We start from the raw sequence: 22,428 nt of genomic DNA on the forward strand, positions 1-22,428 counted from the left end.
AACATAGTACTGGAAGTCTTAGCCACAGCAATCAGACATGAAGAAAAAATAAAAGAAATCCAAATTGGACAGAAGGAAGTGAAACTGTCATTATTTGCAGAAGACAAGATATTGTACATAAAAAAACCCTAAAGACTCCATAAAATATCTACTAAAGTTAATAAATGAATTTGACAGAGTAGTAGGATACAAAATTAATGTCAAAAAATCTATGGCATTCTTATACACCAACAATGAACTAAAAAAAAACCAAAAACAATCCCATTTACCATCACAGCACTAAAATTAAGATACCTAGGAATAAATTTAACCAAAGTAGTAAGGGACCTCTTCATAGAAAACTACTGGTCATTGAAAAAAGATATACAGGAAGACATAAAAAAGTGGAAGCATATACCATGTTTATGAATTGAAAGAATTAACATCATTAAAATGTCCATACTACCCAAAGCAATCTATAGATTCAATGCAATACCCATCAAAATACCAACGACATATTTCACTGAACTAGAACAAACACTCCAAAAGTTTATATGGAACCAAAAAAGACCCTGAATAGCCACAGCAATCTTGAAAAAGAAGAACAAAGTAGGAGGGAATCACATTATCAGATATCAGGTTATACTACAAAGCCACTGTAATTAAAACAGCCTGGTACTGGCACAAGAACAGGCAGACAGATCAATGGAACAGAACAGAGAACCTGGAAATTGACCCAAGACAATATGCTTAATTAATATTTGATAAAGGTGGCAAGAGCACACAGTGGAATCAAGACAGTCTCTTCAATAAATGGTGTTGGGAAAATTAAACAACTACTTGCAAAAAAAAAAAGGAAGTTAGATCACCAACTTACACCATACACAAGAATAAACTCAAAATAGATAGAAGACTTAAATGTAACTCATGAATTCATAAAAGTCCTAGAAGAAAATTTTCACTGATACAACACTGAATGCAAGAGAAACAAAAGAAAAAATGAACACATGGGACTGCATTAAACTAAAAAGCTTCCGCACAGCAAAAAAAACAACCATCAAAATGGAAAGGGATCCCACTATATGGGAGACCATAACTGCCAATGCTGTATCAGATAAGGGGTTAATTTCCAAAACGTATAGAGGGCTCATACAACTCAACAAAAGGAAGACAAAGAACACAAGTAAAAAATGGGCAGAGGACCTAAAGAGACACCTCTCCAAAAAGGACATACAAATGGCCAAGGGACATATGAAAAAATGCTCAATGTAACTAATCATCAAAGAGATGTAAATTAAAACAACTATGAGTTATCACTTCACACCTGTCAGAATGGCCACCATCAACAAATCATCAAACAGCAAGTGCTGATGAGGGTGTGGAGAAAAGAAAACTCTAGTACACTGCTGGTGGGAATGCAGATTGGTGCAGCTACTATGGAAAGCACTATGGAATTTCCTCAAAAAATTAAAAATTGAAATGCCATTTACCCAGTGATCCCACTTCTAGGAATATACCCTAAGAAGTCTGAAACACCAATCAGAAAGAATATATGTACCTCCATGTTCATAGCAGCACTATTTACAATAGCTAAGATCTGGAAACAACCCAAGTGTCCATCAGTAGATGAGTGGATAAAAAAGCTGTGGTACATGTACACAATGGAATACTAGGTAGCTGTAAGAAAGAAAGAGCTCTTATCCTTTGAGATGACATGGATGCACCTGGAGAATATTATGCTAAGTGAAACAAGCCAAGCAGAGAAAGACAAGTATCACGTGATCTCACTTATTTGTGCAATATAATGAACTAAAGAAACTGATGAACAAAATTGACCCAGTGACATAGAGGTAGGGTGAAGACTGACAAACCTCAGAAGAGGAGGTGTTGGGGGGGGAGAGATAAACCACTTATATGTATGTATGTATGCATAACCAATGGACATACACAACAAAGCTGGGGATTGGGTGGGTGGGGGATGGAGGAGGGGGTCAATGGGGTAAAAGGACAAACATCTGTAACAAAAACAACTTAATAGAAATAATTTTTAAAATAAATAAAATGTCAGTCTACAGCCAAAAATGAAAAAAGAAATCTACGGCATTCTTATACACCAACAATGAACTCACAGAAAGAGAAATTTAAAAAAACAATCCCATTCACCATTGTGGTAAAAAAATTAAGATTCCTAGGAATAAACTTAACCAAAGAAGTAAAGGACCTATTTGCAGAAAACTACAGGACACTGAAAAAAGAAATAGAGGAAGAGATAAAAAAAGTGGAAGAACATACCTTGTTCATGGATTGGAAAAATTAACATCATTAAAATGTTCATACTACTCAAAGCAATCTATAGATACAATGCAATTCCCATCAAAATACCAATGACATATTTCACAGAATTAGAATAAATACTTCAAAAGTTCATATGGAAACAAAAAAGACCTCAAATAGCCACAGCAATCTTGAAAAAGAAGGACAAAGTAGGTGGGATCACAATACTGGATACCAGGTTATACTACAAAGCCACTGTAATCAAAACAGCCTGGTACTGGCACAAGAATAGGCATATAGACCAGTGGGACAGAATAGAGATCTAAGAAATGGACCCAAGACATTATGCTCAATTGATATTTGACAAAGGAGGCAAGAGCATACAGTGGAGTCTAGACAGCCTCTTTAATAAACGGTGTTGGGAAAATTGGACAGCTACATGCAAAAAAAAAAAAATGAAAGTAGACCATCAATTTACTCCATATACAAGAATAAACTCACAATGGATAAAAGACTTAAATGTGACTCACGAATCCATAAAAATCCTAGAAGAAAATGTAGGCAACAAAATTTCAGACATCATACACAGCAGAATTTTCACTGATACATTACCTAAGGCAACAGAAACAAAGGAAAAAATGAACACATGGGATTACATCAAACTAAAAAGCTTCTACACAGCAAAAGAAATGACCATCAAAATGGAAAGGGAACCCACTATATGGGAGATACATCAGATAAGTGGTTAATTTCCAAAATATATAGAGTGCTCATACAACTCAACAAAAAGAAGACAAAGAACCCATTTAAAAATTGGGCAGGGGACCTAAATAGACACCTCTCCCAAAAGGATATAAAAATAGTCAAGAGATACATGAAGAAATGTTCTATGTAACTAATCATCAGACAGATGCAAATTAAAACTATGAGGTATCACCTCACACCTGCCAGAATGGCTGCCATCAACAAATCATCAAACAACAAGGGCTGGCAAGGGGGTAGAGAAAAGGGGACTCTAGTACACTCCTGGTGGGAATGCAGACTGGAGCAGCCACTATAAAAAACAGTATGGTATTTCCTCAAAAAATTAAAAATTGATCTGCCATTTGACCCAGTGATCCCATTTCTAGGAATATATCCTGAGAAACCTGAAACACCAATCAAAAAGAATATATGTACCCCTATGTTCATAGCAGGACTATTTACAGTTGTTAAAATCTGGAAACAGCCCAAGTGTCCATCAATAGATGAGTGGATAAAAAAGCTGTGGTACATATATATACAATAGAATACTACGCAGCTGTAAGAAAGAACGATCTCTTATGCTTTGAGATGACATGGAGGGACCTCAAGAGTATTACGCTAAGCAAAGTAAGCCAATCAGAGAAAGACAAATACCACATGATCTCACTTATTTGTGGAATGCAATGAACAAGGTTGGCTGATGAAGGAAATAGACACTGAGACATAGAAAGGAGTATGGTTCAAACTGACAAACTTCAGAGGAGATGAGCGGGGGGATGGATCAGATGAACCAAAGAACTTATATGCATGTATGCCTAACCAATGGACATGGACACCAATTCTGGGGCGATTGGGGGGAAGTGGGAGGGGGAGGAGAGTGTCTAGTGGGGGAAAAGGAGAAACATCTGTAACAAAAATAAAAAAAATTTTTTTAAATGTTATTGGTTTTTTTTTAGAGATATAGACAGAAACATTGATGGGAGAGACATTCATAGGTTGCCTCCTGCACTCCCCCTTATGGGGATCCAGCTGGCAACAGGGGCATCTGCCCTGACTGGAATCCAACAGGGAACTCTCAGTTCATGGGAGGACACTTGCTCCACTGAGCCACACCAGGCAGGGCCAATTTTCCCTTAATATCTCTTCCCCCATCCCCATCTAAATCCAAAGAAAACAGGTCCCACCCCTCCAAGATCTAAGATAGGGCCTGGTCCCCATGAAGTGCCCACTAAGTAAGTTGCCTGCATTTACTCTGCCAAACACTGTTCTGGGCGCTTTACCTGTTGTAATTCATTTACTCTCTACAACACCATGCAAGGTGAATACTATAATTTCCAATCTCATTTCACAGATCTGAAACTAAAGTTAATACATGCAACAAACAGAAAAGTAAACAGGTATGTATAATTCTCCCTTTATTTAGCTTAGATGATATGACTGTCATTGTCCTGATCCGTGCCCCGCCCTTTAAAAAAGCATTTGAGTCCTGGCCGGGGTGGAGTAAGGAGATTGCTGCGTTGGTCCATGGCTGGTCAGGGCACAAACCCAGGTTTCCAATTTGATCTCTCATTGATGTTTCTGTCTCACACTCTCTCCCTTTCCTTTCCTCTCTCCCTAAAATCAATAAAGGAGAGAAAAAAAATTTTTTTTAATTAAAAAGCATTTGAGGGGGGCGCTGCCAGCATTGTCTCCTACCAGGGATGTGCAGCAGTGGGATGCACTCACTACACGTTCACATGTCAAGCAACCAAGTAATCGTATTAAACTGCTTACCTGTCGGAGGCAGGTCCTTCCGGCCCTTTGTATGAAGAGGCTAGGCCTGGAGCCGGCTTTAGGGCGGAGTTCCCAGAAGCCAGACCCCGGATGTCCTCCCTCTCTGTACTTTCATTTCTGCCAGAGCTCTCCACGCGCTCTTGCGGAGGCGGGAGCGGGTGACTGTCCAGCAGCCCAGACTGATTATCCATATTGGTTTCTCGCTCTGTAACCTATTCTTGCCTTATTATTCATCCTGGTTTCTCGCTCTGTAACCTATTCTTGCCTTAGTCCGGTGCGGACTAAGTCCTTCCAGACACGGAGTGTCTCAGAACATAAACCTCTTGAGGGAAGAGCCGCCCACTGCGCATAGAAATCTTTTAGGGTTTACTAATTCTGAGCACAGTTTACATTAAAAATGTAACACCCTGGCCCGGCGGTGTGGTTCAGTGATTGAGCGTGGACCCACGTACCAAGAGCTCATGGATTGGTTTCCCAGTCAGGGTACATGCCCAGGTTGTGGGCCAAATCCAGAGTGGGAGGCATGCAGGAGGCGGCCAGTCCATGCTCTCTCTTATAGACGTTCCTGTCTCTCTCTCTCCCTCTCCTTTCCCTCCTCTCTAAAATCAATAAAGGAGAGGGAAAAAAAAGGTAACACCCTGGTCTTGGCCGGTTTGGCTCAGTAGTTGGAGCATAGGCCTGCGGACCAAAGAGTGCCAGGTTCCATTCCACCAAGTACACGTACCTCAGTTGTGGTTCCTCCCGGCCTGGTTGGGGTCCTGCCGCTGGCAACCAATTGATGTGTCTCTCTCACATGGATGTGTGTCTCTTTCTCTCTCTCTCTCCCTTCCACTCTGAAGATAAATGTAAAAATATCCTCCGGTGAGGATTAAGTTTTTCCTATTGCCCACCGTCACTCACAATTGCGACCTCGCAATAAAGATCTCCCTGCGTAGCTATCTAAGCCACCAAGCGGACAGGACGGGGCTGGCACTGTGGCACGCAGGGACTATGAAACCGCTAGGCAATCCTCAGGGGAGTTTGCCTTACACGTCCCCTCTTCCGCGTCTTAGACATCACGTCTCAATCAGCGTTAGAGAAGCATTTTCAAACACGGTGGTGTTGGTTTCAAAATGTATCTGCACGCGTTACCAAATGATGTTGCGTAGCAAGAGGACCCTGAGGTCTTGTTATTTCATCTTGCCCTATGTGATACACGGCGCCGCCATCTTGCGCAGAATTGAATCATGGGGGCCGTCATTTTGAAAGAGAGGGCGGGTATTTCCGGTTCCGGCCGGGGGCTGCTCTCTCTTTTTCTCGGTAGGACTGCGGCCGAACTGGTTGTGCTGCTCATCACTCTACGGTATCCAGCTCCATCCTCGTCGCTGCGGCGACACCCGCACCCAGCGCCGTCATGACTGAACAGATGACCCTTCGTGGCACCCTCAAGGGCCATAATGGCTGGGTGACCCAGATCGCTACCACTCCCCAGTTCCCGGACATGATACTGTCCGCCTCTCGAGGTATGAACTAAGATGCAGGGCGAAGGATTGGAGTAGAAGACGGGTTGTTCGCGTCGCGTGGTTGGGCTAGTCGCGTGTTGGCGGTCGGGAAAACTCTGGGTGTAAGGGATATATGGACCTGTGCCTAGGCCTCAACCGGAATACAGGCATCGAGATATAGATCAGCCAGTGGCTGCCAGGAGGGTTGCAGGATTAGGAACTTTTTATATCTTGAGCTCACCTCCCCGCAGATGTGTTGAAGTGTTCCCAGGAGCCTATGGGTCGGGCGGGGCGGTGATGACACCAACATGCCATCTGAGTGCCGGTGCTGAGACCCAGAGGCTGTTTCTGAGCTGCCGCCCGGCCCTGTACTCACTGGGAAGTGAGTGGACTCCAAGGGGACCACGCGTAACTAGACTCCGGGCTGGCCTGAGCCTGCCATTACTGTCCCATATTTTCTTCTCATTTCTGCACCTGACCACATTTGGAAGTTTCTTGTGCCCTCCGTTTGCACCCACATTTGAAGATGGTCTGAGGTTAGGGTCGCCTCTCTGGTGCTTACTCGGAAAGCTTGAGTGAAACACATTTCAGTGAAAGCTCCCGTCCTGTATAGTTTAAAGCGACTTGACTAGTTCCTGCACTTTCCGGAGCCCTCAGCTAGTCTTCCAAGTGGCTGTGTTTTGCATTAGATGTCAGATAAAACTGAAATAGATGTTGAATTGGTTTCAATCTCAGAAAAGAGCAGCCGTAACCTCTGGTAAAGTTCTGCACACCTGAGTTAAATTCTCTCACCATACTGCTTAGGTCTACTTACTTGACTCTTTTTTGCTTGTTTGAATTGTACGTGCCCCTAGCAGAACCGAACCCAGGACTCTGGTCCGCAGGCCGATGCTCCAACTGCTGAGTCAAACTGGCTAGGGCCTTATTTGACTCTCTTGAATAGTGAGTCACTTGGCCTTGGCTGGTAATGCTCTTATATCCTGCAGTTCCCCTCCCTAAGTGTCCTTAATTTGTAAGATTTTAGACCCACCAATGACCTTGAGGTGTCTTGGTGAACAAGTGACATGTGGGGTTCCCCAGTGAGTTTCCTTTTCCGTTTTATTTACCTTTAGACAAGACCATCATTATGTGGAAGCTGACCAGGGATGAGACCAACTACGGCATCCCACAACGCGCTCTTCGGGGTCACTCCCATTTTGTTAGTGATGTGGTCATCTCCTCAGATGGCCAGTTTGCCCTCTCTGGCTCCTGGGATGGAACCCTTCGCCTCTGGGATCTCACAACGCAAGTAGCTGCCCACTTAGCTCTGGGTCATTGAGGGAAAGCTGAGCAGAAATGAGGTAGATACTGTTGGGAGGTGGTTTCCCATGGGCCATCAGGTTCCTTGTGGGAATTGTCAGTCAAGGGAGCACCTACAGAGGATAGTTGGGGTTTTTTTGACCTCCCTCCTCATTGGTTTCAGTTAGTTATGTGGAAGTGCTGAGGAGTGGTCCGGTTTAGCGGTTTTGCCAGAATTGCTGTTGAGAGTAGGCAAGAGTTTGAATAGGTCCTATATTGGGAGCTCAGTCTTTGGATAGTTAAGCGTAATGGAGGATCCTGGTGATGACAGGCAACGTTGTCAACCAATCTCCATGTGGGAGTGAGGACATGTCCTGCAATTCTGAAGGAATCCTCTGGCATATTCTTAGCCAAGGGCCTGCTATGATCAGAGCTATGTCCAGAGTTGTGAGTAAATGCAATTCCACTGGGACAGGAACAAGGCCAAGGAAACAGTCTAACTGGAATAATGCTTGCAAAGTCTATCTAGACAATGATCAAATCCTTCTTCACAGGGGCACCACCACACGCCGATTTGTAGGCCATACCAAGGATGTGCTGAGCGTGGCCTTCTCCTCTGACAACCGCCAGATTGTCTCAGGCTCCAGAGATAAAACCATCAAGTTATGGAATACTCTGGGTGTATGCAAATACACTGTCCAGGTAAAGTGAAGGCACGTGTTAAGGTTCTCTCCCACCCTTAATCTGGGCCTTATGTGGTTTTCAGGCCTCATCTGAAATCTAAAGGTTTCATTGATTGTAAAGATTTGGGTTCAGAAGTGTGAAAACAAGACTGTCATTATAACTGAGGGGTAGGGGTCATGGGACAAGATGGTTTTCCCTAATTTCCTTTTTATCTGTAGGATGAGAGCCACTCAGAGTGGGTGTCTTGTGTTCGTTTCTCACCCAACAGCAGCAATCCCATCATTGTGTCCTGTGGCTGGGACAAGCTGGTCAAGGTGAGCTTGGAGCTAGGGTGTAGGGTCTTTTGCCAGCTGGGATGTTTCCACTGCCTCCTGGGTGGTCATAGGCTCTGGCTTCGAAAGGTTTGTTTCTCTGTTTACTTTTTTCCTCAGCTAGTTGGTCTAAAGTATCTAATTGATGAGCTTAAGTCACATAAGGCAACATATAGAACATTTATTACCTGTTTAAAGCCCACTTGTTCATAGTGGCCAAGACACTTTCTTTTTTTGTTACTGATAGAATGAAAAATAGCCACCATATCCAGGAATGCTTAAATAACATTTAAAAGCCCTTTCCTTTTGGCTTGAGCTCTTCTGACTCTGGCAGATCCAGAGCCAGGTACTTCACCTATGACCACTACCATCCACCACCACCCCAAATGTAGGTATGGAATCTGGCAAACTGCAAGCTGAAGACCAATCACATCGGCCACACAGGGTACCTGAACACTGTGACAGTCTCTCCAGATGGATCCCTCTGTGCTTCTGGAGGCAAGGTACTCAGGGGCCAGGAGTTTCCTACTCAGTGGGGCAGTATCTGAGAACACTTAAGACAATGAGATAGCAATGCAAGAATAAATGTTTCTGAAGATCACTTTCTGAAATTGACATAGATAAGGCATATTGTTTAAAAGATTGCCTTCTATAAATCTGGTTTCTTGAAGCTATTGATAAGATTAGGATATCATTTTTACAAACTGATCATAGTGATTTAGAAGTCACAGGCTCTTGGTAGGGTTGGTGAGTGAGGTGTTGCATTAAAGGAAATGTACAGAGGGGTAAATATTGCTACTTGAGTCATTTGGGGGAAAGTTCAAGGTATGAGGGGTGGGGTAGTTAAGACAATCTTGAGACAGCTGGGATTAATGTCTGGAAGAGGTCACATTACCTTACCTTTCCTCTCCCAGGATGGCCAGGCCATGCTGTGGGACCTCAACGAAGGCAAGCACCTTTACACACTTGATGGTGGGGACATCATCAACGCCCTATGCTTCAGCCCCAATCGCTACTGGCTCTGTGCTGCCACTGGCCCCAGCATCAAGATCTGGGTGAGTGTGGGCTGCAGTTGAGGCCAGGTACCTACTTGTACTCTGTAAGCCATGGCAACATTGTGATTTCCTGAATAACTGCTGTCAGGGTGTTGATGGAGACCCAGAAAATCCTAAAATTTCCCTGGGGTTGGGATTTGCAGTGATTCAATCTTTGCCTACTGAAAGGGATAGCCAATTATAACAGTTTATTCAACCTCAGCACAATTGACATTTTCATCTGAATAATTTACCGGAGTGGGTGAGGTGTAGTCCAGTTTAGATTGTTTAGCAGCATCCGTGGTCTTGACTCACCAATAGATGCCTATAGTAAACTCCCTTAGTGACAACCAAAAATGCCTCTAGGCATTGCCAAGTGGGGGGCAGGGGTGGCAAAAAAACATCCTCCGTTGAGATTACTGAGTTATAAAGGGTCTTTTGAGAGGGGACCCAATCTGTTTTGAGTTTGCGGTGGGGGTTGTTTGGTTTGGTTTGTATTTCAGTGTTGCTGGCATTAAAGTGCCGAGTTTCCTTACCCCCCGTTTTGTTCCTTCCCCAGGACTTGGAGGGCAAGATTATTGTAGATGAGTTGAAGCAAGAGGTAATCAGTACCAGCAGCAAAGCAGAGCCACCCCAGTGTACCTCTCTGGCCTGGTCTGCTGATGGCCAGGTAAGTTTGTGTGTCCTCAAGTGACTCGGCTCCTATCTCTTCCTATCTGTTCTTAGTGTGCCTTGTGTGCCAATTATAAGATCAGTATCTCTGATATAAAGTAAAATTACAGCATTAGGATAATTTAGGAGGACCTATTTAGCTGTGCCAGTGAACACAGAACGTGTTACTGCATTGGAGGGAAGGTTGTGGTCTAGAGGGCAATGATTACCTGTTTTCAGTTAACTTTAACTTGATCAGTTTATAAGAGTATATGTTGCTTTCTCTAAGAATGATCATCACCCATAATCATGTAGCTAGATAAGTAGGGATTTTAAGGGCCATCTTTGCAGTACAGTAGGACTGCAAAAATTCAATGGCTCTGACCTATCACTGTCATTTTTCCTTTGCAGACTCTCTTTGCTGGCTACACAGACAACCTGGTGCGAGTGTGGCAGGTGACTATCGGCACCCGCTAGAAATAATATGGCAGAGCTTTAGAAATAAAAAAACTGGTTTTCTGACTCAGTCTTTCTCTGATTAGGGAAAAAGCTTCCTGTGCTATGCTGCTTACAGGTTTAGTTAAGATACTGGCAGGCTGGAAGCATGGGGCAAGTAAACAAGGCTTTGGGGAGGAGAGGGAAAGATGTCAGTCTGTTAGGTTCCTTCATCACAATATCCTTTTTCAGATAGATTCTTAGTGCCTCCCTTAAGCCTGAAGAAACTGTTCAGTGAAAGGGACTTATTATTCCAGGATTTTGCAATCAATTTAAAATTAGCAGAATCCTCACATCCAACTTTATTTTATAAGGTTTTTGTAAGTTTTGTTTTGAGAGGGAGAGAAGCACCCCCTACTGGGGATTGAATCTGCAACCTTCTGGGCCACACCAGCCAGGGTCAGGTCCAATTCTTTTAATACATTAAAAAAAAATTGAAAGATGCATTTTGTCATTCCTCCAAAGGGAAGATTAGACAATTCAGAAAACCATCTGGTTAGGATTAACGTAGTCTACATCATCGGGTCTTTGTTAAAATAGAGGTTTTTAAAAATTCTTCAAGGCAAGTCAACTCAAAGAATTGATTCTTTTTTTCTTTTTTAATCCTCACCCAGGGACATTTTTCTGTTTTTTGTTCAGATAGTGGGGGGGGGGGACACATCGATGTGAAAGGGACATACCGAGTGGCTGCCACCTGCACAGCCCAACCAGGGCCGGAGACAAACTGCAACCGAGGTACGTACCCTTATTGGCAACCAAGCCCAGATCTCTGGACTGCAGGCCAATGCTCTAACCACTGAGAAAGCTGTCCAGGGCAGAATTGCTTCTTAATACCTTTTAACTATTTCCATAATGGAGATTTAAAGTTGGTTAGTGATCTGGAGGTAGTTAGTATTCATAATCACAGAGCCAGCTAAGTGGCAAACATCTTGAAGTAGCCTTATATACCTGCCATTTCCTCCTCAACTAATGGTAATGTGGCATATCTAGCTTTAACTTTATGGGATTTCTAGATACATTCGCTTATAAAAATACTTCGGAAATATCGTTCCTGGGTCCTGAACCACCAGTGTAAAGATTCTTAGGGAAACAGTTGTAATGCCTCAGGCAGGAATTAACAAGTACAATCTGAAGAGTGCCAATAAAACAAGTAGGATATACACATGGGTAGGGTTTATATCCTAATGTCTTGAAACAGGGGTCTCATGCCTAACATGCAACCAGATGTGCAACTGGTGCCATGAACCATCTCATTTAGTGGAGGAACTGGCTTCTAAGTTACATCCTCTAGTTTCTGCTCATCTAAAGGAATGGACTCCACAAAAGAAGCAAATAAAACTTTATTTCCACAACACAACCCAACTTCCCTTTCACCCAGGAACATAAATTGACTTGGGCCATCAATGCACAGGAGAAAAGCTGATAAATGACAGAAGGCAAAGGGTTACTAGAAAAATAGATTATACCCAAGGCTTTCCTCCTAGGGACCCAAACCCTGCTCCCCATCGGGGCTCATCAAATGGAACTAAAGGCATAAAAAAAGGATGGAAGCTGACAAAAGGAACTCGACTGAACAGGGGAAAAGGAGCCTGGCAGTGAAAAGGGTAGGGTGAGATTTGCTCCTAGATTAAGTGCGGGGGGGGGGGGGGGGGGGGGGGAGGATGAGAAAAATAATTTATTGGGGGATGTAATGGTATGTAGTTTCAATCATGTGGACCATTCCAGATCTCACTGAAGCTAAATTCTGGCCAGTCTATGGAGGTAGAAATTGGGGATGGAAGAAAGTTTAGGATCCTTCCCCAGAGAGCAGATGGTTCTTTTATCCAGCTCTACCCTTTGCCCAGCCTGCCTCCCCTCAAAAAGCTTCCAAATCCCTTAGCTAAAACTTGCATCAGAAAATGGAATTGGAATGGGGATAGTCATGAGTCTTGCCCAAATCCTCCAGCCTGGGAACTGACGTGAAGGTTGAAGAGCAGGGATGGGTAAAGGGAAGTTTATAAAATTAAATATCCCCTCCCCTACCCAACTCGGGCCCTTGGTGGACAGGGAGGGAAGACTAGGCAGCTGTTATCAGGGACCCATGCAGACCTGTTGGACAGATAGTAGGTGAGGAGAAGGTGGAGCTGGAGGCCAGAAGGGTTCCTTAAGTTCCTACAGGGAGAAGCAGGGTCCTGGGGTCAAGGAAGAGCAGGAAGCAATGCAGTAACAGTTTTGGGAGCCTTTGAGCCCCCAAACTTGGGCCACCCTCCACCACCACCCGCCCTGCCAGTGCTGACCAGAGGGGCCCTGCGGGTGGCAGGCTGATTAAGGGCACAGCTTGATGCGGGTACCCTTGGAGAGTACCCGGAAGAAAGGGAAGACACGCTCGCCCAGGAAGGCAGCTGAGAAGGTGTGCACATGGGCCAGAGTCTCTGCATTGTAGAAGCCCAGGCGCCCAGCCTCATAGTCCAGGTACACGCCAAAGCGCCGTGGTTTCTCACTTGGGCTCAGCAGTGTCTGCTCAGTCGAGGTTTGTGCCTGGTAACGTTTGCCATTGGTGCCTACACACCACACTTCCCGTTGGAGCAGGGGCTGCTGGGGTAGGTGGAGTCGGCGGCGGCGGTGGTGATGACGTGAAGAAGAGCTGGCATCCCCGATGCCCACTGAGGAACCCCCAGAGCCTACCTCCTTATGATGGGTTGATTCTCGGGCAGCTCCCACCGCCCAGCCCCGCCGCCCACCCACCTCTACCTCCCAGTAGTGCCGGCCAGAGCGGAAGCCCTGGGCCCCCAGTACGCAGCAGTCGGCCGAGAAGCGCTTGGAATGGTCAGCAACCTCCTGCCGCCGCTCTGCCAGGCGAACACCCCGGCGGTCAGGAGACAGCATCAGGGCCGGGTGAGCCGTGTCGGGGTCCAGTGTCAGGTCCACTTGGGAGGGGAGAGGATAAATACGCCAGGGATGGGCCCACTGTTCCCCATCAGCAGCCAACTCCAAGGTTCACGCTTTCCTAATGCCTTCCCCCCTTCACCTCCCCGACCCTCAGCTGTCCTTGGTTCCCCACCCCTTCCTAGAGGCCAGAATCAGGTTCCTATGGGTTCCACCTCTTTCCCCACTTTTGTTTCCAAGACACTAAACGGTATTTCCTCTAGCCCTGGCTCTTCTTGCCAGCCCTCAAGCCCTCACCCCCAACACCTACCTGGGCTAGGACAGAAGTCTTGGCTTGAAGCCCCAGGTGGCCTACCTGTAGCCTGTTCCATCTCAGCCCCCATTCTTCCCCTGGGGCCCATCTTCCCTCAGAACCCAATCTCAGGTCTGTAGAGGGAAAGGCAAAGGAAGGTCGCACAGGTGACCTCCCTACCTCGAGCAGCCTGACAGAACATCCGGCTCATTTTCCTCACGATGGCATCTGTCAGGAAGTCATGGCTATGGGGTTGACACAGGTCCGGGGACCAGATCTCTGGGGGCTGCAGCTGTATCTCTTCACACCTGGAGGAAGGGGACCAGGCAGGGGGTGGGACCATGATATTCCCAGAGGGGAGAATATAAACTAAGGGGAAGGAGAGGAGGGTACAGGAGGCAGAAACTCGGGTCCTGGGGAAGGAAGGAGAGGGGCAGGATAGCCAAAAGAGGCAGGGATGGGGAACCAGATGCCACTGGGTCACAAAGGATAAAGGGTGAGAACACACCTACTGAAAGTCTCCTTGATGTCCTGGGAATAACAGAAACACAAAGAAGGAGAGGGAGAAAGAGACAAAGAGAGAGTCAGCTGTGCAGGGATGGCTCCTTTCTCCCAGTCTGATTCCAGCCAGAGAAAGACTGAACATAAACAGGGAGTGAGAAAAAGCACCTCAAGGCCCTCAATAAACAAGCATCCATCTCAATTATCCCTATGCCTCAATGTACCTAACTCCTCTCATCCTGCTGTGAGCCTAGAAATAGAATGTTCAACCCCCATAAAATAATTTTCACAATATGTCTTGGTCATATTTTTCAATTTGTCACTGTCAAAAATTCTTTCCTCGACTCTCATTTAAAACCCTCCTTCTACAACTGAATCTTAATTTTCATTTAGTATAATCACACACATACATTTAGTAATAAGTCTTGTCTTCAGCCTCAAAAGACCTTTGGGTCTTTAGGTGAAATCCCTGTGGGTTCCTCCCAATGAGAAAAGGCAGCTAAAGATAGGTGTTTGGTAAGCAATGCCTGACAGAGCAAACACAGGGTGCTGGGGAGTAGACAGGGAACGGTACACTGCTTACCTGGAGCAGCCGTAGGCCCCCCTGCTGGCTCCGTTCCTGGGCCTCAGCCAGCAGGCGGCTCAGCTGGGCTGCCTGCTCTGCTAGCCGGCTGGCGGCTGCTCCTGCACGCTCCAACTGGGCTTCATGCATCTCTCGAAGACGCCGCTCCAGCCCTGCCTGCTCTTCAGCCAGAAACCTTGTCAGGCGCCCAAACTCTGAGGCCACAGCTGCCAGCTCTGACTTCATCTGGCTCTGGGATGATGCAAAGGGGATGGTGGATACCACCTCAACACACAAACATAAACCTCCAATTTTGCAACTGCTGCCCCTCAATCCAAAGCAAAGGAGCCCTACATTCCAAATGGAAGGAGGCACCCATCCCCTTTCCCACCTCCCGGCCTTACAGGCATCACTGCACCACTCCCCGCATACTGGTCCAAAACTCACCCACTTCTGTCTGCAATACTTATCTCTACCTTGGCTACCTAACCTGACTCACTCTTCAGATCTAAGCTTTACTATTCCCTAGGAGAAACCTTCCCTCCCCACCATATCTAAATCAGGACTACTCCTACAAATATCACTGTCTTTCCTCATAGCATATATCTCAATTTGAAATGTTTATGTCTTCAATGGAGTACACTTTAACATCCTTTTCCCTCACTGCACCATAAACTGCCACAGGATCCTTGGACCCTGGAACATTGCCAACCAGGGAATAGGTGCTTGGTAAGAATTTCTTGAAATGAATAAAAAATTCTGGAATCAATATATGGAGTTAGGGTCCTGACTATACCATTAGTGACCTTGGGAAAGTCACCCAATTCTAGATCAGGAATCAGCAAATTTTTTCTGTAAAAGGACAGATACTACTTTCTACTTTAAAGGCTAAGAGACAAAATCAAGGATATTATTATGTAGGTACTTCTATTATAAAAGAAAATATCCACTCCCACCCCATTTGCCTAAGCTGGGCAATCCAGATGGTAGGCACACTTTTTGCCCCTGTATCATCAGCTGGAGACATTCTTGGGACAAAGAGTGACAGGCCAGAGTGGGGACAGAAGTCCTGACTGATCAAGTGGGTGAAGTAAAAAAGTTAGTTTATCTTTTTGTCCCAGTGATACTCAGATCCTTACACTTTCTCTGCACACTGGGAGCCCAAAAGTCTCAATTTGGGCAACTGGCTGGAGGCGAGATGACTCCCCAACTCCCAGACCCAGATTCGACCATTTAGTGCAAGGCAGTCGCCAACAGCAGAGTCCCTAAAGTGTAGGTGGCAACAAGCACAGGCTCTGGGAAGTGAAAAGGTCCCATCCCTGGCCAGGGTGACAGGCATATGAGATGGGGGAAGGATATTTCAGACTTGGTCTCTGAAGCTCCACATCAGGCCATCCTAATGCCTGGTGGTCTTACAAAAACAGACAGGGGATGAGGGGTAGGAATTGGGGGAAAATAACTAAAAATACTCCTTGGGAATAGGTGAGCAATAATGAAAAAAGACTGAGAAACACTGGCCTAGAAGATACTAGATATCTGCAATTCTAACATTCATTAATTTCTCCCCTCCATTAGATTACCTTGGCCCCCTCTCATGCTCAGGGCTGCTCTGCCCACTACCTGACATCTATCCTGGGATCTGGGGCTTCTTGATGGCTGCTTCATGGATTCTGCCTTGCCCCCTTCTGCCCTCTGCTATCCAGCATGGTGGGCTCAACGTGGTGGAACACTGACTCCGGAGTTAGGTGTCCGGAGTGGTAAGCCTGCTCTGCGACCTTAAGCCAGACACCCAACATCTCCAAGCCAGGCCTCTGACCCCATTTTGGAACCTGGGAATGTATATACCTCCTGACCCTCTAAGGCCCTTTCTCCTCAGGACCTTGGGAGAGTGTCTACCTGTCTCCCAGGTATTGGCTGCCCTTCTTTCAGAGATCTAGTCACCACTTATGAGAGTGGGCAGCCCATCTTTCCTGTTCTGACCACAGAGCCACTTAGCCCTTATCAAAGACATTCACCTACCTTCAACTCTGTCACCCGCCTCTCCTCCTTGGCTTTCATCTTCTGCACAGCCTCCAGGTGCTTCCTTAGAGGTTCCACATGTCCCTGGAGTTTGGCCTGAGGGAACAGTAGAAGGTTGATGGCTTGGACTGCGAGAGGCACCTGCTCTCAGTACCCATCTCCCCCATACAGTGGTTTGGGTCTCAAACCCTGATCCCCACCACAGTTATCAAATGAACATCATACTCCCTTCCTCCTCTTCCTTCTTTTCAGATGATGACAAGGGCTCCAACCCTCCACCTGCACTCATGTCCATAGCCCAGGAATGTATTCTCTAAAGGTAGGATCCTGACTAGAGAACCCCATACTCAGAGGTAGAGTGGGCCTGGCTTGAACACCTCACCACATAAAGTCCTTCCATATGACTATTCCTGCCTATGGTCCCTTCCCCCTCCTAGGCAATCTTCCTCATACCTTTCATCTCTAAGTACTTTTCTGATGATTTTCATGTGATAAAAATCCATCAGTGGTCCTTCACCACTTGAAAAATATGAAGCTCTAACTGCCCCTACATTTCTAGCCTCGTTCTGTATTACCCCCGTCTACAGACTGTTTTAGCCATATAAAACTCCCTGTCTTTTTCTGGCTTTACAATACTTTCCATGCACTGCAATCATTACGACTGTGCCTGTCTTCCCCACAACAGAGGGGCTCCTGTAGGCAGGGCCGACACTTTATTTTTATTTTTTTTAAATATGTTTTTACTAATTTTTTAGAGAGAGGGGAAGGGAGAGATAGAAACATCAATGTGAGAAACATCCGTCGGCTGCCTCCTGCACACCCCTACTGGGGATCAAGCCCACAACTCCAGCATGTGCCCTATCCGGGAATAGAACTGGGATTTCGCAGTCCAGAGGATGATACTCAGTCCATTGAGCCACATCGGCCAGGCAAGAGTCGCCTCTTTAAACTCCATGTTTTCTTTCTGACCATCTGCTTTCTCTCCCACTCAATCACTTGATAAATGAAAAACAAAAACCCTCTCCTTCTAAAGATTTCATTTTCACAACAAATATGCATTTAGTGTTCCAATCATTTGTAGCAGTCTTTTTCTTTAAAGGTTGTTAGAGAGACCAGTATGGGTGAGATAAGCCCAACCTATTTGTTGTTTCTTTTTTTATGTCTTCTGCTTCTGTGTTTATCCCTCCTTTTCCTTGAGGGGTAACACAGGGCAGAAGAGCTCAAGCCTAGACTCCAATCTGATCTTAAATGCAGCAAGGTGACCTGAAGCAAGCCATGATTCCAGTTTCCTCATCTTAAAATGGGAATTTGGAATAACAGAATCTACCACTTGGGTAGTATGCTTAGCACAGTGTCTAGCATGTTAACAGATCAGTAAATGTTACCTAGTATTCTCCACCTAGGTCTTAAGCTACCAATGAAAGCCTGACAATGACCCTTGAATTAAAAAAGTTACTGACTCAGGGTACAAAAGGAAGCTGTTGCACAGGTTAGTTGTGTAAAAAATTACAGTAATAAGATTACAATCAACCCATAACATGAAAATAGCATAAACACAAAATTTTGCCTTTTGATATTACTTTCTATTTTTATCCAGTAGTGTCTATAATAATTTCAACTCTATTAATACAGAATTTATGACACCTACATTTTCCACTTAATAGTTTTCTTAAATTGTTGACAAAAAAATTCATAAGCAGAAGTTCAAATGAGGTACTATAAAAGAGAACTTTTCAAGGACCTTTAACTTTTTTGGAGCTTTATTTATATTTCATTTATGTGTTACTACCTAGCCAATAAAGAAATATTTCTACAAAACAATACAGTGCCAAGCTAGTGTTAGCTAGTGTAGGTATCGGAACAGAATAAACTACTTGCCTGTAAAATAGCCTATAACTTAGAAAGGAAATTACTCAAATTAGCTCTATATAATAAAATTTATGTATTGACATTTGCTGATCAGTTAATGTCAGGTTATTTGTGTCTATAGGACCTCCCCAAATTGCAGAGCCCTACTGGATTGGCATTCAACAGATGTGGTTAACACAAATAAAAATCCAGTTTCAGAAGCTCTTCAGAAGTCCTGCCAGGGGAGCATGAAGGAAAAAGGAGTGAATATCCATGGATATTCCACCTTGGGATCCAGTTAATAAGTGACTACACATTGTTTGATGGGTACAGTTACCTAGGAACTGACGGGATATAAAAGAGAAGGACAAAGGAGCTCACAACTGCCTCTAATAATGCAGGGCTGAAAAGGCAGGTGATATTACCAATGCACTGAGTCCTGTAATAGCCTGGGTTTTCTAAAGATACTCTCCTGGTTATGGTTCAGAATCTCTAGTGGTAGAACCACTCTACTTTTGAAAACCTCCACTAGTAATTTGGCCAATAAGCCAGGTTTGACAATCATTGTGTGGAATGAATAGTTAACCTATCATGAAGGATGTCAGTTTGTCTTAGCTATACCACTCAAAGCTGAGAAGCTCCAGACACATTACTCCAAAATTGGTGTAATGATAATAATACCTAAATGAGGTTACTGTAGGAATAAGAAGGTGTGAAAACACAAGTCATAAAACAAACAGCTCTGTGCCAATCACATAGAAGCTACCTTCTCCTCTTCCCGGTACCACTGCTTCAAATACATCCAGGCCTTCGCTAAGTAGTGTTTGTGCTGGCTGTCTCACAGCCAAATCTCCTTTACCTATGTCCAAAAAGAGTCGGGATCAAAAGTAGGGGGCAAGGTATTAACCAAAATATAATCAGACTCCAAGATGAAGTTGCATATCAGAAAAGCCAAATAAACAGACATCCAAATAGTGGTGACTTTGTTAATAGTCTAGACCAGGGGTGAGGGTGGGGGATAGGTCATAACCAAGTCCATCACTTACTAGTAGCTGTGTAGCCCTGTGTATATTACTTATATCTCTGTTTTCTGATCTGTAAAATGGGAATAGAAACCATATCAAACTCACAGGGTTGTTTTGAGTTTTAAATAAGACAGTTCATGAGAAGTGCTTAGTATAGTGCCTGTTGTACACAGTATATGTTCAATAAATATTAACTTTTAGTCCTGGAGAAAATAAAGTTCAAAGACATTCAGAGACTTAAAAGTCTCTTCCTTTTTTTCTGAATTCCCAGGAAAGCTAAGAAGTTCTAGCCAGTACATCAGAATGGTGCAGATCAAATAAAAGTCCTCAGGGGGAGAATCAAGCCATATCATGTGGTGGATGGAGAACCCATAAGAAGGCAAAGTCAGGGCATCTGGGTCTGACACTAGGAAATATTACTATGTGTCTAATCCTCAGAGTCCCTTCTTGTTCCTTGAGGTCCCAAGTTCTTCCCATCTCTAGGGTTCTTAGTCAAGGATAGACTTAAGATAACTCAAAGGAAAATGAGATTGGTGGTAAAGCCCTAGGGGCCTGTCACAAGCACTTCTACACTTAGAAACAGTGAAAGTGTGAAACAGCAGTAGTTTTTCCCCAGGAGACACAGCCCAGTGATAATGGCATCACCAGCTTTGCCCAATTTCCTTTGAGAAAACCAGTCTTCCCTAGTCTTCATACTGTCTTTGCCAGTGTACAAGATCCTTCTCACTCTAAGCCTTGGTGCCAATAAGTGTTTAGATAAGGAGAATCCGCTCACCAGTACATGAGGTTCTTTGGTGGGAAGGTATTTCCTTTTCCCAGCTCCTTACTTCCTCTCCTCCCCCATTAAACTCCCATCTTCTACATCTCTCACCTTGTATTCCTGCACCACCTCCTCCAATGGCACCACACTGTGCTGCTTGTGGCTCCTGGATTCTCGGCACACCACACAGATTGCTTCTTCATCCACTTCACAAAAGAGTTTCAGAGCTTCTTGGTGTTTCGGACAAACGCCCTGCTCATTCCCTCGGCTCCCCCGACCAGGTGCTGGATGCATCTGCCGAATCACCTGGACCATGTTGGCTAGCTGCAGATTGGGACGGAAGCTCCGCCTGGGAAAGCTCTTTCGGCACTGGGGGCAGGTGAAGCACCTCCGAGGGGCTGGAGGCGGGGGAAGTGATGTGACAGGGTCTAGCTCCTCTTCCTCATCCTCCTCCAGCACTTCTTCCTCGTCCTCCTCGTCCTCCCCCCTCAAGTCCTCCTCCATGTCCCCCAAGTAGTAGTCCAGGCCTTCTTCCTCATCCTCCTCCTCCCACACGTAGTCCATGTTGTCCCAGTTGGACCCGCCCATGCCACCGGTCCAGAACACACCTTCCTCTTCCTCCTCGACCTCTTCCTCCAAGTCGCCCTCATAGTCTTCATCCCTCATGGGGGTGTCCCAGCCCCCACCAGCCTCCACAGCTTCCACTTCCTCCTCTTCTCCATCTTCTTCCTCCTCCTCCTCCCGGTCTAACTCGTCCCTGTCCTCTTCATCCTCCCCTCCCCACAACTGGGTTACACACACTCGGCAGAAGTTGTGCCCGCAGCCGATGGACACCGGGTCCGTGAAGTAATCGAGGCAGATGGCGCACACCGCCTCCTCCTGAAGGGTCTGCACAGGGTTGGGTGCCATGGCAACGGCAGCCATCTTAATGTCCACTCAGCCAGTGTAGATGGTTTGGGGGGGGCGAGAGGTCTTCCCTCTCAGACGCCCTGAGATCCGGCCCCACCCCCAGCCCTGCTTCTCCACACCTTGCCTCAAGCGCAGGTAAAGAAATGTCCTCCCGAAAACCCACACCTCCACAGTTTCCTACTCCCAGACGACAAGCGTGTCTCTGAGAGGCAAGAGGACACAGCTGAACGCTACCGCCAAGTACCTCAGGTGGCCCTGAGTGCAAATCTGCCCCCAACGCTCCCTGGCCCTCCTCATAAACCCCCACCCCTCCTCACTTCCTGGCTACGCCCCCTCACTTCCGTTCTCTCTCGCAGCACTTCCGGTTCTCCCAAACCACCCAAGCTAGCGAGTTCTTCCGCGATCGCGTAACGATCCTCCCGCCCCGGCCCCAGACGACAGGAAACGACGGGAAGACGCTCTAGCATCCACTCGGGAATAGGGCGGGAGGAATAGAACGATGGAGGCCCACATCTCTGTGGTGTGGGGGAGTAAGAAACTTAGACGAAACAGAAGGACCGGCTTCCCCCACCCCCCGCCCCTGGGGATAAACTTCGGGACACGACGGAAGCCTTTGCGGCCGCCTGCTGTTGGTGCTATGACCGCACGGGCCCGGCGCCATCCTACCAGCCGGACACGAAGGACTGCAGCAACTACTCCCCACTGCTGATTCCGGAAGTGAAGTGAAGGGTCCGGGTGAGAGAGAGCCCTAAAGTACTTCCGGCCCTTCTAGGCAGAGGACTTTGTTGTTTGAGGACTTCGAGCGTCCCTTGGTGACCAGCAGGGGGCGGGGTCTGAAGGGTGCGGTGGGTGGGACCAGAGACCCTTCCTCTCCTCCGCACGATCGTTGGCATTTCCACGCCGATTATAGAAACTGCTGTCTGGTCACAGTCTAATTATATAG

The 22,428-nt window shown here is 45.9% G+C and overlaps 2 protein-coding genes and 2 non-coding genes across 9 annotated transcripts; 3 read left to right on the forward strand and 1 right to left on the reverse strand.

Annotated features, from left to right (window-relative positions):
• Positions 1-6,046: 6,046 nt before the first annotated feature.
• RACK1 (receptor for activated C kinase 1) lies at positions 6,047-10,733 on the forward strand. Its single transcript, XM_036240088.1, has 8 exons — positions 6,047-6,272; positions 7,364-7,535; positions 8,084-8,231; positions 8,432-8,527; positions 8,917-9,027; positions 9,439-9,579; positions 10,118-10,228; positions 10,621-10,733. The coding sequence occupies exons 1-8, from the start codon at positions 6,164-6,166 to the stop codon at positions 10,684-10,686; spliced, it is 954 nt and encodes a 317-aa protein (XP_036095981.1). The 5' UTR covers positions 6,047-6,163; the 3' UTR covers positions 10,687-10,733.
• Positions 6,540-6,607, forward strand: LOC118616666. Its single transcript, XR_004956649.1, has one exon. It is a non-coding gene; the product is annotated as a small nucleolar RNA SNORD95 (small nucleolar RNA).
• LOC118616641 lies at positions 7,845-7,920 on the forward strand. Its single transcript, XR_004956627.1, has one exon. It is a non-coding gene; the product is annotated as a small nucleolar RNA SNORD96 family (small nucleolar RNA).
• Positions 10,734-12,376: 1,643 nt separating the features above from the next.
• TRIM41 (tripartite motif containing 41) lies at positions 12,377-22,207 on the reverse strand. 6 transcript variants are annotated; one of them, XM_036240078.1, is made up of 7 exons: positions 20,688-22,207; positions 16,944-17,039; positions 14,946-15,209; positions 14,370-14,392; positions 14,042-14,169; positions 12,981-13,610; positions 12,377-12,855 (listed from the first exon to the last, which is right to left on the reverse strand). In XM_036240078.1, the coding sequence occupies exons 1-6, from the start codon at positions 21,498-21,500 to the stop codon at positions 13,009-13,011; spliced, it is 1,926 nt and encodes a 641-aa protein (XP_036095971.1). In that variant the 5' UTR covers positions 21,501-22,207; the 3' UTR covers positions 12,377-12,855; positions 12,981-13,008. The 6 variants fall into 6 exon arrangements, 5 of the variants coding, with proteins under 5 accessions (XP_036095971.1, XP_036095972.1, XP_036095970.1 ...); XM_036240079.1 differs by having other exon boundaries at positions 12,377-13,610; positions 14,946-15,176; XM_036240077.1 differs by having other exon boundaries at positions 12,377-13,610.
• Between the last annotated feature and the right edge of the window lie 221 nt (positions 22,208-22,428).

Source organism: Molossus molossus, unplaced genomic scaffold, assembly GCF_014108415.1.
Source record: "Molossus molossus isolate mMolMol1 unplaced genomic scaffold, mMolMol1.p scaffold_m16_p_4, whole genome shotgun sequence".
Classification (NCBI taxonomy): Eukaryota; Metazoa; Chordata; class Mammalia; order Chiroptera; family Molossidae; genus Molossus; species Molossus molossus.

What these genes read in the sequence shown, in the direction of transcription:
- TRIM41 (XM_036240078.1), bottom strand. Translation starts at nt 21,500, where the DNA reads ATGGCTGCCGTTGCCATGGCACCCAACCCTGTGCAGACCCTTCAGGAG. An exon ending in AGGTGGTGCAGGAATACAAG is followed by an intron (nt 17,040 to 20,687) that starts GTGAGAGATGTA and finishes CTGTTCCCTCAG; the next exon opens with GCCAAACTCCAGGGACATGT. An exon ending in ATCAAGGAGACTTTCAGTAG is followed by an intron (nt 14,170 to 14,369) that starts GTGTGTTCTCAC and finishes CCCTTCCTCCAG; the next exon opens with GTGTGAAGAGATACAGCTGC.
- RACK1 (XM_036240088.1), top strand. Translation starts at nt 6,164, where the DNA reads ATGACTGAACAGATGACCCTTCGTGGCACCCTCAAGGGCCATAATGGC. An exon ending in GCTGGGACAAGCTGGTCAAG is followed by an intron (nt 8,528 to 8,916) that starts GTGAGCTTGGAG and finishes CCCCAAATGTAG; the next exon opens with GTATGGAATCTGGCAAACTG. An exon ending in TCTGTGCTTCTGGAGGCAAG is followed by an intron (nt 9,028 to 9,438) that starts GTACTCAGGGGC and finishes TTCCTCTCCCAG; the next exon opens with GATGGCCAGGCCATGCTGTG.